The 15,225-nt window shown below is 40.0% G+C and overlaps 2 protein-coding genes across 4 annotated transcripts in view; one reads left to right on the top strand and one right to left on the bottom strand.

Annotated features, from left to right (window-relative positions):
* LOC143288533 (inactive peptidyl-prolyl cis-trans isomerase FKBP6-like) overlaps positions 1-7,677 on the bottom strand; it is a 28,392-nt gene extending 20,715 nt beyond the window's left edge. For all 3 annotated transcript variants that reach the window (XM_076597121.1, XM_076597123.1, XM_076597122.1), the window contains exons 1-4: positions 7,528-7,677; positions 5,199-5,298; positions 1,400-1,624; positions 659-748 (exon numbers count right to left, since the gene is read on the bottom strand). In XM_076597121.1, coding sequence (XP_076453236.1) covers positions 659-748; positions 1,400-1,624; positions 5,199-5,298; positions 7,528-7,548 — 436 coding nt within the window. In that variant the 5' untranslated portion in view covers positions 7,549-7,677. The remainder of the gene's footprint in view (positions 1-658; positions 749-1,399; positions 1,625-5,198; positions 5,299-7,527) is intronic.
* A 31-nt stretch (positions 7,678-7,708) lies between these two features.
* LOC143288532 (ribosomal RNA small subunit methyltransferase NEP1-like) overlaps positions 7,709-15,225 on the top strand; it is a 10,211-nt gene continuing 2,694 nt past the window's right edge. Inside the window, exons 1-3 of the mRNA XM_076597120.1 lie at positions 7,709-7,787; positions 8,661-8,904; positions 10,141-10,196. Of these exons, the coding sequence (XP_076453235.1) occupies positions 7,716-7,787; positions 8,661-8,904; positions 10,141-10,196 (372 nt within the window). The 5' untranslated portion in view covers positions 7,709-7,715. The remainder of the gene's footprint in view (positions 7,788-8,660; positions 8,905-10,140; positions 10,197-15,225) is intronic.

The following is a 15,225-nucleotide window of genomic DNA, read 5'->3' as shown; positions in this document are numbered from 1 at the left end:
AAAATTTCACTTAACTGTAACTACTGAACATTCACATAATATCTATCTATCTTCACTAAACTCTGCCACAAAAACTTTTGCTACTCTGCAACAACTGAACATTCGCACATATACCAATCTTCACTAAAAACCATGTCACAAAAACATTCACTAAATGGTAGCAACTGAACATTCACATCTTCACTAAAACCATGTGACAAAAACATTCACTAAACTGTAATAACTGAACATTCACATCTTCACTAAAACCACGTGACAAAAAAACATTCACTAAATGGTAACAACTGAACATTCACATATTCACTAAAACCATGTGACAAAAACATTCACTAAATGGTAACAACTGAAAATTCACATATTCACTAAAACCATGTGACAAAAACATTCACTAAATGGTAACAACTGAAAATTCACATCTTCACTAAAACGTGACAAAACATTCACTAATCTGTAATAACATTCACATCGTCACTAAAACCATGTGACAAAAACATTCACTAAACTGTAATAACTAAACATTCACATATTCACTAAAACCACGTGACGAAAACATTCAGTACTAAACTGTAATAACTGAACATTCACACATACCTATCTTCACTAAAACCATGCGACAAAAGTGACAAAAACCATTCATTCACTGAACGTTCACACATACCGAGGCCCAGACGAAACTTCTCAACCTGGTGTCGCAGCCGCGTGGAATCAAACGGCTCTGCCTCCATTTCATGGTATGCGTTGTAATGAACTGAAAAAAAAAAAAAACCAAAAAAAAAACCAGAAAAAAAACCAAACCAACACATACACACACACAAATTTTAGTCATGAAGCTTCTTTTACAGTGTTATCAAAAAGATTGTGTGATTGAGTTAATAAAGTTTAGAACAATCAATAATGCACTGCCTCTTAATAAACAGCATTTCAACAATTTACTCGAAAACGAATGACTCTTCTGATAAATGTTTCACAAAAGACATTGCTTGTGAGTTTCACCATTTCTTTTTGTGGATGCATGCGAGTGTGAGTGAGTGAATGTGTGTGTGTGTGCGCGCGCATGCGTGCGTGCGTGTGTGTGTGTGTGTGTGTGTGTGTGTGTGTGTGTGTGTGTGTGTGTGTGTGTGTGTGTGTGTGTGTGTGTGTGTGTGTCTGAGTGTGTCTGTCTGGGTGTGTCTGTATGTATGTGTGTCTGTGTCATTTTTCTATGAGTGTGAGTGTCTGTATGTGTGTCTGTGTCTGTCTGTGTGTCCTGTGTATGTACGTCTGTGCATGTCTGTGTGTCATGCAAGCATACATCCATGCACACATGCATACATACATCCATGCACACATACATACATCCAAACATGCATACATACATCCACACACACACAAACACAAAACAAAACGCAGAAACGCTCACTTCTGACCAGGGCGCCGGGTGGCGCGGTGATGCCGGCGCCATGCTTAAGGACCTGCTTGAAGACGCCCCCATCCTGTGTCTCCGTGATGTCCTCCATGTTCCTCTGCAGCACCTCAAAGGTGTCCAGCCCTTCCCGGTCGCACAGGTTGCTCGTCTCCTCGTCCACATGCAGAATGTTGGCGTACACGTCCTCGCCAGGGAACACGCTGTTGTTGAACTCTGACTCTGTCATCAGCATTGAGACAAATCCATATAAAACACCCTGTTGTTGAACTCTGAACTCTGTCATCAGCGTTGAGACAAATCCATATAAAACACCCTGTAGCTGAACTCCGACTCTTGTCATCAGAGTTCAAACAAATCCGTATAAAACACCCTGTTGTTGAAAACCAATCTCTATCATCAGCGTTCAGACAAATCCATATAAAACACCCTGTTGTTGAACTCCAAACTCTGTCATCAGCATTCAGATAAATCCGTATAACACACGCTGTTGTTGAAAACCAATCTCTGTCATCAGCGTTCAGACAAATCCATATAAAACACCCTGTTGTTGAACTCCGAACTCTGTCATCAGCGTTCAGACAAATCCGTATAAAACACCCTGTTGTTGAACTCTGAACTCTGTCATCAGCGTTGAGACAAATCCATATAAAACACCCTGTTGTTGAACTCTGAATTCTGTCATCAGCGTTGAGACAAATCCATATAAAACACCCTGTTGTTGAACTCTGAACTCTGTCATTAGCGTTGAGAGAAAATCCATATAAAACACCCTGTTGTTGAACTCTGAACTCTGTCATCAGCGTTCAGACAAATCCATATAAAACACCCTGTTGTTGAACTCCGAACTCTGTCATCAGCGTTCAGATAAATCCGTATAACACACGCTGTTGTTGAACTCCGCACTCTGTCATCAGCATTCAGATAAATCCGTATAACACACGCTGTTGTTGAACTCCAAACTCTGTCATCAGCGTTCAGACAAATCCGTATAAAACACCCTGTTGTTGAACTCTGAACTCTGTCATCAGCGTTGAGACAAATCCATATAAAACACCCTGTTGTTGAACTCTGAACTCTGTCATTAGCGTTGAGAGAAAATCCATATAAAACACCCTGTTGTTGAACTCCGAACTCTGTCATCAGCGTTCAGACAAATCCGTATAAAACACCATGTTGTTGAACTCCGAACTCTGTCATCAGCGTTCAGACAAATCCGTATAAAACACCCTGTTGTTGAAAACCAATCTCTGTCATCAGCGTTCAGACAAATCCATATAAAACACCATGTTGTTGAACTCCGAACTCTGTCATCAGCGTTCAGACAAATCCGTATAAAACACCCTGTTGTTGAACTCTGAACTCTGTCATCAGCATTCAGACAAATCCGTATAACACACGCTGTTGTTGAATTCCGACTCTGTCATCAGAGTTTCAGTTTCTCTGTTTATGCATACCCAGATTCAAACACTCCACTGTTGGCCGCTGCTCTTTCTCTGTCTCTGGACCTTGCATTTGGAACGAGCCTCCTCCCCCCCCTGCCTTTCCCTTTGTCAGGTCTCCGCACTTGGCTCTTTAAGTGTGGCCTTAAAACCCACCTCTTCCCAAGATAAGCCTCCCTTCCCTGCCTCTTCCTTGTTTTCAGTTTTTCATGCATGATTTATGCATGTGCATGACTGACTGATATGAAAGCGCTTTGACCTGTCTCGGCACAAGATTTAGCGCTATATGAATACTGACTGTTATAATTATCATTCTCAAGGTGTCATCAGCATTCAGACAAATCCATACAAAACACACTGTTGTTGGACTCTGACTCTTGTCATCAGCATTCAGACAAATCCGTATAAAACATGCTGTTGTTCAACTCCGACTCTCATCAGAGTTTCCGTTTCTGAAGAAGGCCTCACAGCGTTCAGACAAATCTGTATAAAACACGCTGTTATTGAATTCCGACTCTGTCATCAGTTTCAGTTCCTCAAGGAGGCACTGTCACAGTGTTCAGGCAAATCCATGTGTGCTAATAATAATAATCATATTTTATTTTTATATAGCGCTATAATACAAGCATAAGCAAACTCTAAGCACTTTACAATCCAGTACCTAAAGTGAAACAAGAAAGCATATAAAAAGTAGCAGAAACATAAAACAGACTCATTAATATTATAAAAACACAATGCATAAAAGTCACAAAGTAACATACTATCAATACTACAACTGTTACACTCCAACACTCACACTAACACACACGCACAGACACACACATGATTAAACGGCTGAGATGACAGCAATTTTCACTTAAAATACATATGTGTAAAAAGGAACATAACTGTAATCTGCATGCCACAGATTTTGTAAAAATTGTAAAATAAAATTTTGGGTAGAAAAGGTAAAAATCAGGTCATTCTCCCTTTCGAACCACACCACCACCACCATCCATCAATCCACCCCCATTCTCTCTACTCTCGCATCACACACACTCACATTGCCATGGGCCTGGGACAACAGCACTATTTGAGTTATGGCAAGTATTTTTTTTAAAGAGATAAGTTTTAAGATTTGCTTTAAAGGTAGATGGATGAGTTGTTTGCTAGACCCCATCTACCAGGCAGGTGCCTGACCAGCAGCATAACCCAACGCGCTTAGGCATTGAATGCAAGTCATTCTGATTCCCTCGCATCTTTTAAATCTCCTCTCAAAACTCACCTTTTCCCTCAGCAGTAAGTTCAATTGTGGCAGGTCCACTTCCTTTGCGTTAGCTATGCTTGACTATGTATGTATACATATGTATGTGTACGTAACTACATGCATGTATATGAATGTGTATTGTGTGCGCGTGCGTTTATGTAAGTTTGTGCCTGCCTATGTGTGCGTATGTGTTAGGGTAGCTGTTAGATACACATGTATTGTTAAAATATATGTACGCAGTGTGTGTGTGTGTGTGTGTGTGTGTGTGTGTGTGTGTGTGTGTGTGTAGTCATATTTTGGTGCGTGTATGTAACATAGATGTAATGTTTTATGTTAACAAAGCGTTTTTGTAAAGCACCTAGAGCAGATTTCTGGATAGTGTGCTATATAAGTATCCATTATTATTATTATTACTATTATTATTATTACGTATCTATCTGAGTGGAGTTCTCCTACAGAATACTGCCAGAGGTCCATGCTTATGTTGCCTTGGGTTCTTTCTCTCTCTCTCTTTTTTTTTTTTTTTAGTCCCTTTAACTAAACAATGGGTTTTTTTTCTCCCCTTAGCCATTTATGCAATCTCACTCCTCTTTGCAGAGTATGCATGCCAGGAAAATGCATCTACACGTGTGTCAGCATGTATACATGTATGTGCATGCCAGTTTGTACACATGCATACAGCTCTTTATTTTAACAGTGTCAATGCGTGCATATATATATATATATATATATATATATATATATATATATATATATATGTATTTGTTTGTGTGTGTGTGTGTGTGTGTGTGTGTGTTGTACAAATGGTTTTAATCAGTGAATACATGTAGATATATCTTACACATGAATCATTCTTCAACAAGCTGATACACTGTCTGATTGTTACCTGGCTTGACATTGCTGATGTCCACCTCAAACTGGGCCCCTTTGTCGAGGTATATCATATTTTTGTATGGGAATCATTCTTCAACAAGCTGATACACTGTCTGACTGTTACCTGGCTTGACATTGCTGACGTCCACCTCAAACTGGGCCCCTCTGTCGAGGTATATCATATTTTTGTATGGGAATCATTCTTCAACAAGCTGATACACTGTCTGATCATTACCTGGCTTGACATTGCTGACGTCCACCTCAAACTGGGCCCCTTTGTTTGGGTCCTGCAGATCCTGTATGTTAATGGCTTCCTTCAGGTCCACCGGTTCTTCCTGAACACACACACACACACACACACACACACACACACACGCACACACACACACACACACACGCACACACACACACACGCACACACACGCACGCACACACACACACGCACACGCACACACACACACACACACACACACACACATACACACACGAGGTTCTTATGGTCGAACTTTCACAGGCATTAGTTCATAGCCATATTTCTACATTCCTTTAATGCACTTCAGAATTGTGTTAATGGTTTCTGATTATTATCATCATTATTATTGAATTGTTACTGTTAAATGTAACTGCATGTTAGTTATACATTTTACAGTAGTTTTCTAGTTTACCTTTTTTTTCTGTTTTCCTCATCCCCACCCCCGCCACCACCACCTTCCTCCCCCCATGCCCCCCCCCCCCTTTTTTTTTTTTTAAACGTCTAATATCACTGATAGTGAAAAGACGCTAACTAAAGAACAAACACACACACACACACAAACACCATACACCCCAAACTGTTAAATGCTTTCCTCAGGTGCAAAAAATGTAGTCTTAGAAAGGGGCATGATGTAGTATGTGGTTAGTATCTTCAAAATGGAAGTTCATGAGGTGGTGTTTGATGGCCCTCTCTCCCTTGAGAACTCAGGGCGCTTGTTACATGAAAGAAATAGTCACAAACTATATGAACCACTCATGACCTCTTTTATCTTTCTCTCTCATCCTCACACTCCATCCCTCATACTTTATACATGTTAACATCAAGTTAGTTGACAGGCATGAGGCAGTACTGTAGACCTAGAAGTAAAAAAACCTTGAGACTAGAGACTGTGTTTACAGATAGGTTTAGAAAATATGAGTTTTTAGTGAAGTGAGGAAGGATCGACAGAGTAAAATGAACAATTATGGTGGAATTTTGTTCCAGATACATTACTTAGGAGCAGCAAAGAGGAAAGAGTGGTCACCACAGGTTCTGGTAATGACACGAGGAATTTTCAGAAGGTGGCACTTACAGTTTGAGGAAGAGCAGAGAGTTCTTGAGGGAGTGTGAGCAATGATGAGGTCAGGGAGACAGGTAAGTGCAGTAGAGTGAAAAGCAGGGCAGCACAGACACACAGCTTTGTACAAAGTTATTTCTCGCCTTATAAGGGAGCCAATGCAGGGTGGGGAGGGAAGGAGAAATGTGATCAGTGTGTGGAACACAACATTTGTTGTACTCAGCAAAAAAAAAAAAAAAAAAAAAAAAAGGAAAAAGAAGAGACGGCAATATCCATAGTTCTTCCACTCCACTCCTCTGTGTGACTGGTGGGATGAACATCCACACCTTGTTAACGCTACTCATTCTGTCATGAGGGAAAAAATTGTGGATATTGCCTAAAGGACATCACCAGTTAGATGAGATCACAATGTCAAAGCAAACAAATGGAGAACTTTATACAGCAACTTCAGGAAAGGCATAAGATTACTCATGCTAGAATACACCTTTAAAATCTGAGCATTACGCAGTTTCTGCCTTTGAATTAAACTGAGTTTAACTTGAACTGTAGGTAAAGGTTAATGTTCCATCAGTTTCAATTCTTAATTTCTTTCCCTCCCAGGTACAAGTCCTTGCCTGCTTTCTCAATCTCTATTGCCTTCAGCGTAATCCAACGTGCTTAGTCAGGCCTAAAGGGAAAATAAGATAAGTAAAATATGATTCAACAGTGAGTAAATAGATAAGCAATCAAATCAATGAATTGATAAATTAAAATAGTAAACAAAAATAATTAAAGTAAACAGGGGTAGTCTGTGTAGTCATTTCGAAGTAGTACTGCTACCACCACAGTTGGTCTCAGTAGGAGGCTCTAAACAGTTTAGGACATATATGTCAGGCAATCCTGTACTGCAGATACAAAAAATAAATAAAGCATGGAGAACACAGAATGATACATTTTATCAACTGAGCAACAACTGTACCGAACATTACTCTTGGTGCTCAACTAACTTAGAAAGTCTTCTTAAGTTAGATTGTGTAAGGAAGTTTTGGACGGTTTAAAATTACGCACTCTTCCAGCAAAGTGACGCACCGTCTAAACAAAGTCAAACAGAGGCTGCTCAGATAAAGCATTTAACTACACAACGCACTAGGTCTTTAGAAACGAAACAAAACGAAAGGAAACCATCCCCCATGATGATAACGAAGAACATTCAACCAGGCCAAAGTTGTAGCACAAGTTCAATACCTTTGAATAAACAAACCTGTAAAAACGTACCATAAAAAAATGATCATCCATTCTTTTTGGTAGTTAATTTCAGCGTTAAAACAACGGATAATGGTCGAACAAAAGCAACTTTAGCTTGAAGTTTACAGGCCACTTTCGTTTACAACCCTTCGTCAGAATCTGAGTCGGCGGAAGTTGGCGCCAACCAGTCGACAACTTCCTTTCACAACACGTGCAAAATGGCAGCGAAAAACATCACCGAAAAGCGACTGGTTGTCATTTTGGAAAAAGCTAACCTGGAAACCCTGAAGGCGAGTCATATTTCACAGTCGCATTATTCTGGAAATTTGAGGAGTGATATGCATTTATTGTTGCGCATGACAGTGAACAGACAGATATGACCTCGCAAACCCCGGAGACTGAAAATTAATGGTTGTTTACATTGAACATTAGCTTTGGAGATCTGGATAATTTATGTGAACCAGAATCGAGAATGAGAGATAAAAGTCGAAATCGAAATGGAGGACATCATACTGCGACTCAGCAAAATTATCATTCACCCAGTGACCGATGCTCGTGAACAGGGATTGTTTCTGGAATTTGTCATGGAAGAAAAACAATGTCTCTCGGAGTCGCAGTCTTCAAGTCTCTTTCTTACCAGTCCGTCTGAATATCTTTCTTACCAGTCTGAGTCTCTCTCACTCGCACTCACTCTCTCTCCCCTCTCCCCCACACTCCATCTTTCCACCTCCCTCCCCACACTCGTTCTCTTCTTCTCCCTCCGTCCCTCCGTCTCTCCCACCCACTCACTTTTTTTGCAAAGAACTGTTCTTGTCCTCTAAGCGTTCTTCTTCCCCGGAGACCCATCACTTACTTTAGTTGCCCCACACTCCCATCCACATAATAGTAACCCTAACAGTGGCAAGCCTATTTTGTGTGCATTGACAACTATTTCAAGTATTTGTAAAGGGATGTTTTAGTCACACTCACAGAGGGTAATAATAATAATGGATATCTTGCTTGCAAACTACTATGTATTTTATTGTAATATATATTATATACTAATTCATTTACTACAATGTATATAGGCTATATACATATAACCTATACTTCAGTTAAAGGAAGATCAAGACACTGTCTATTTCTGACAATTTCACACACGATACATATTCCCCAATGCACAGGTGGGCAAAGTCTTTGAACTGCTGAACTGCGACCGGCACCAACACCTGAGCAAGAAGACCAAGCGTGACATCAGCCAGGTGAGGCCGGACATCACGCACCAGTGCCTCCTGATGCTGATGGACAGTCCCCTCAACAGGGCTGGACTCCTGCAGGTTTACATCCGCACGGAGAAAAACGTCCTGATCGAAATCAACCCCCAGACACGCATTCCCAGGACCTTTGAGCGATTCTGCGGCCTGATGGGTAAAGATAAAAGATTTGAAGAGCGTCATCTGTGGACGTGTGGCTCAGTGGCAGTGCTTCCGTGTAGGAAGCGAGAGAATCAGAACGCACGGGATCAATTCCCACACTTGCCGGTATTTTCTCCCCCTACACTAAACCGTCAGTGGTGGTCCGGACGCTAGTCATTTGGATGAGACGATAAACGAAGGTGCTGTTTGTTGCATGTACACACACACACAAACACACACACACACACACACACACACACACACACACACACACACACACACAAAGGGGATGGTGTTGCTATGTGGCAAAGCACTCTTCGAGGGGAGAGCAGCCCAAATTTCCTACAGAGAAATCTGTTGTGACATAAAATGAATACAAATTACAATACAATACATTTCAAGTTTTAGGTTCTTGACACAGGGGAAACTTGTGTGTAGCTTAAGGAATGGAGGGAGGGTTGTGTTCTGGTGTAATTTTTGTAAATTCCGAGACAGATCTTAACCATAATGGTATTGTTTATTTTGTATAATTTAACCCTTTCACCGCCAGTCAGTTTAACATAAAAAAAATTTTGTTGTGGTATTAACACAGAAAAGACAGTGGCTAAGAATGGCTGGGGATCCCCTCTGCGATGTTATAGAAATACGGCCTATCCTACCCCCGACCATTAAGAGCAGTAGGTTCATAGATAACAGACCAATGAATGGTCACCTTTCAGTGACATGGGTCCTCTACCACACCTGTGCATAAATGCGAGCTTGGCGGTGAAAGGGTTAATCATGGTAACAGATTTAAAGTTACATGAGATTTCCTGTATGACATATTGGGGGTTAAAATGATTGTGAGGAAAGCAGGATTTTGTTACCTTTTAAAGAAGTCAAGTAGTAGTAGCTCAGTATTTCCTGCTCCCAAAAGGCCAGCTGACGCACTAATGTCAGATGGGAAAAGTCCTTTAGCATTACATCTTTTAAGTTTTCTGTTTCTGTTTTTGTTTGTTACTTTTTTCCTTTACTTACATTTAGTCTCACGGTATTCCTGTTTATCATGACACAGTTCAATGCTATTTTCCCTTTTAGGAATAAAATTGTGACCGAATACCACTTTATGATTTGGAAGAAACATGTTATGTAGTCTCAAGAGAAACAGGTAATGGCACGTTTAATTTGGAATGAATTGTTTTGCATTTGGATGCGAGGTTTTACTGTCCTGTCATGCATTTTCTTATCGTTTTATTCTTCTGTTTTTCAGTTCAGCTTCTGCAGAAATTTGCGATTAAAGGCACAGATAACCAGAAGTTGCTGAAAGTGAGTTTTCAAACTTTGAGTCCTTTGCTTTGCATATTGATTAATTTCCCTTTATAATTTAACTAGCATTTCTACAACTACCAGTACGTGTAACAGGACTACAAACAGAATTCCTGCTAGACTCACAATATGAAATGGGTATTGTCAAGCTGACTTTAACCCTTTCGCTGCCAGGAAAATAAGATTTAAGTGAAATCTATTTGCCAGGGTTTTTTCACAAAAAACGGGTATAAATTTTCAAAAAATTCTGTGCTCTTTGTTATTGGAGAAAGACCCATAAAAGTATACATTTTCTGAAAGGGAAATGAATAAAGAATACAAAACACATGATGTTTTCCCATTTTATGCATTTTAAGTGACATGCTGTTGTTTTGAAATCAGTGTTTTGTTTTTTGTCACATTTTCAACTTGTTCATTACAAACATTAGTCTGGTAATTTGCACAAAAATATCATTTTCTGGACAAATGGATATCTGCACACACAAAAATCATACTAGAACAACCACAATATAAAAAAAACTGAAAAAGAAATAGATGCATTGTGACTTCTGCAAGTGATAATATGGATGTGAGGCCACGCCCCCTCAGTCTCCACCCCCCTCCTCTTCACCCCTCTCACACCGTCACTTCATCAGACCGCGTTGGCTGAGTGCCAAGAAAATAGCTCATACGGTGCCCTGCTAAAAATTCGTCTGCTAGAGTTGAACAGCCTGCATCACTCACTGATAGTTGTATCTTGGCCACTCTCTTGATTGCTCCCTTTATTTTCTATCAAATCGTCCTATAAATGTTCACCACTGTCTTCTCCTTCGAATTTATGCTCCAATTCTTTCTGAGCATTAGCTGAAGAAAGTAATCTTGGTTGATTTAGTTCGCCACGAGCGCATGTCTTGAGCACGGAGTCAGTCCGACATTTTGTTGAGCGAGCGAGGAGAGGAGCCAGGCAAAGACTGCGGCCAGTAACCCAACCAAAACGTTCAAATAAAGGACGGCCTTATGACGCAGATGGTGTTTCTAGCTATGAATAGAATCCAGAAAGATTCCCCAAGCTAAAGCTACCAGCATTTTTGTCAACGAACTGAATGCAAAGCAGGGAAAAGTCAGAATATTTCGATGACGAGTTATCTCGTCATGCAGGCAGCGAAGCATACATGCTTGCCATGACGAGTTATCTCGTCATGCAGGCAGCCTAGGGGTTAAGGATATGTGTCAGTGCACATTCATAATTGCATGGAATAAAGCCTTCTTGTGTAAATCTTGAAACATCCAGTTTGAATGACATCTCAAAGGTCCTCTGGTTTGTATGCATCTTCATATTTTCTCTTTTGTTATTAAATGTCCTCTCTCTCTCTCTCTCTCTCTCTCTCTCTCCCCCCCCCCTCCCCCCCTCTCCCCCCCCTCTCTGTTCAGACCATATTACTGCTCTTATTGATGAAGCTTCACACTTGATTGAATGTGATATTGATCTTGCTCTTGCAAAGTTTAATGAATGTTTTGAAGTTGCGGGTGAATGTATGTTGAGGACTGTTTTTATCGGTGCAGAGAAGAGACACGTTACACAACATTTGAGAAAGGTTAACAGATCAAACAGAGAAGAAGTCAGACTGAATTACATACAAAAAAGACGTGAATATAAGGAGTTACTAAGATGAAAGAAATGGAATTATAGTCAGTTTTATTCATGATTTACAAAATAATTTAAATGACTCAAAGAAATTTTGCAACACCATTCGTTCAGTCAGACCGGGCTTGTCTTGTCAGACCAGTATTTCAAAAGAGCAGTGGTTTAACCTTTTTTTTTTTTTTTTTTTTACCTGTGTTTAATTCTGACTCCACTGATGGGAATGAATCCATTGCTGAACCTGCTGTGATGAGTCTTGATGTATGTTAACGCACCATCTGATGACTTACTGAACTGTAGTATCTCCGAGTCTGAAATACGGATTGCGATCAGAGCTCTGAAAAGCAATAAAGCAGCAGGTCCTGATGGCATAATTGGCAAATTTTACAAAAACAATGTGGACTGCATTATGCCTTTTCTTGTTAAATACTTCAGTCACATATTTGACAATGGTTTGTTTCCCTCAAGAATGGTCTCTTGCAGTCATGCAGCCCCTACACAAAAAGGGTGACGCAAATAATCCAGATAATTTTCGAGGAATTTCACTTTTGAATATATGTAGCAAGAGGAGGAAGGTGGCAGAATGGTTAAGACGCTCAGCTGCCAATACAGAGAGTCCGTGAGGGTGTGGGTTCGAATCCCGCTCTCGCCCTTTCTCCTAAGTTTGACTGGAAAATCAAACTGAGCGTCTAGTCTTTTGGATGAGACGATAAACCGAGGTCCCGTGTGCAGCACGCACTTGGCGCACTGAAAAAGAACCCATGGCAACGAGAGTGTTGTCCTCTGGCGAAATTACATAAAATGAAATCCACTTTCATAGGTACACAAATATGTAAGCATGCACTCAAGGCCTGACTAAGCGCGTTGGGTTATGCTGCTGGTCAGGCATCTGCTCAACAGATGTGGTGTAGCGTGTATGGATTTGTCCGAACGCAGTGATGCCTCCTTGAGAAAGTGAAACTGAAACTGTAGCAAGATATGCAGTTTTGTTCTGAACAAGCATATCAGTAATTGGATTGAGGTGCATGGTCTGATTGATGAAGAGCAGGCGGGGTTTAGAGCAGAACACAGTACAACTGACCACGTGTTCACATTGTATGCCATGGTACAAAAGCAGTTACTGCGTTCGGACAAATCCATATACGCTACACCACATCTGCAAAGCAGATGCCTGACCAGCAGCGTAACCCAACGCGCTTAGTCAGGCCTTGAAAATTATATGTCACATTTATTGATTTCAAAAAAGCTTTTGATAGTGTTTCCAGGAGTAAAATATGGGTAATTAAAAAAAAAAAGGGTTTAAATGGTAAAATACTACAGGCTTTGAAAAGTATGTACGAAATAGTTAAAGTAAAAGTAGGAGTTGGTGGTGACTTCACAGACAGTTTTATGTGTCATTGTGGCCTCAGACAAGGTGAAGTATGTTCTCCATTACTTTTTTCTTTATTTATTAATGAATTGACCTCAGATGTGCTTGTGGGTGGCATGCATGGCATCCAGCTTTCTCATGATTTTGTCCAGCTCTTGATCTTAACTTTTTGCTGATGATGTAGCTCTGTCTGATAGCCCAATTATAGGTCTTCAAACTCAGCTGAATATTTTGTATGACACAGCAAAGTGACTTGATTTAATAGTCAATTTAGGAAAATATAATGTGGTGGTATTTAGAAATGGTGGCTACCTTGGTGTGAACAAAAGATGGTTCCATGGAAATGAACTTTTGAAAATTGTGAATGTATATAAGTACTTGGGTATCTTTTTGTCAACCCGCCTTAGTTTTACAGCAGCATTAGAAGATTTGCAAGTCATGCCAGAAAAGGAGCCGTTGCTGTCACAAGAACACTTTGGGTGATTGGAGAACATTCTCCTGGTATCTTTTTTTTTTTTTTAAATGTTTGACTGTCAGATACAACCTGTGTTGACATATGGTGCTGAAATATGGGGAGTTACAAAACATCTAGAATTAATCAAAGGTGTACATCTTTTCACTTTAAAGAAATTTTTAGGCGTACATTCAAAAGCTCCTAGACATTTGGTTATGGTGAAACTGGTAGGTTTCCACTCTGTGTGATGATTTATGTTAAATGTGTTAAAATTAAGCAGTGATCGATTCCCCAAGAAAGCATACAATATGTTGCTACATCTGCAGACACAAAATTATATCACATGGGCGTGTAGTATTAGAAATGTTTTGTACATGAATGGCTTTGGTTATGCAGGGATCAGGTTCGACATCGGTCATCGGTCATTGACGCATTTAATTTTGAAATGACCTATTGTTTTTCAAGTTTTTCAAGTTGCCAGGTCACATGACTTATTGTTTTTATGAGCAGTCGGTCAACCAAAGTAACCATCTCTCTCTCTCTCTCTCTCTTTAACGATCGCGATCGCTTTGTCGTCTGCTCCTACAGGAAATGACTATAAACTGGTTTATTGAAATACGGATCCGTGACGAAACGAAATCCGAAACGAATCTTTATCGCTGCCTTTCGCGAGCTTCGGCGAGAAGAATTGGCGTTCCCACTTTTGCATTAACCGAGTACATTTTCCTTTCATTTGTGCATTATTAAAGTTTGAAAAAGCCTGGGACGGGTGATATTTGACCTATTGATTTTCAAAATGACCTATTGATTTTATGTTCTTCCGGTCATATGACCTATTGTCTATTGAACCCAACCTGATCTCTGGTTATGTATGGGAGACACAAGGTGTTGGTAATGAACGTTTGTTTATTCATTGTTTTAAGCAACAGTTAATTCATTGTGCAAAGCAAAGTTGGCATTCCTCACTGCTGTCACATGATTTCTGTTGAGTACATACTGTTTACAACCGATCACTGACATCATCTCAGTACTTATTGGTTGTGAAAAACTTTTTTGTACACAGTCTATTTTCATGATTTCGGATCGGTATGTCAGATTTGAATTGTCACTTTTTAAAGTATAATCCTGTTCCTGGTGATACGAGAATATGTACTTTTTGTCACACAGCCCTTGAAACACAATATCGCTTTCTTTTGGTTTGTCCAATTTATCAGACTCTAAGAGAAGAACATTTACCTGCCAAATATTACAGAAATCCAACCTTGTTCAAATTTGCCGCTTCGATGTCCTGTGTGTCGGAATGCTTGGTTGCGAAATTGTCGTTTTTTGTAATGCAAGGCTTTTGGCGTGAGAGCGGAGCTTTTGAAATTGGACACGAGTGGATGAATGTGGATATGCATTTTGTTACACTGTGGCGTATCCGTCAACCTTTTTATTATTTTTTTTTATTTATTGATTCTTGCAATTTGTAATTAATTTTTGTTTTTTTATCAGCTTGTCAGCTTCAATTTTTGTGTTTCACTTAATCCAGATGTGTGTCGCTGGACCTGTGTGTTAAGCACGCGAGCGTGTATGTGGGTGTGTA

The sequence above is a fragment of the Babylonia areolata genome, chromosome 12 (genome assembly GCF_041734735.1).
Source record: "Babylonia areolata isolate BAREFJ2019XMU chromosome 12, ASM4173473v1, whole genome shotgun sequence".
NCBI lineage: Eukaryota > Metazoa > Mollusca > Gastropoda > Neogastropoda > Buccinidae > Babylonia > Babylonia areolata.
Note: the sequence above shows the minus strand (reverse complement) of the source record. Positions and strands in the feature narration are given on the sequence as shown.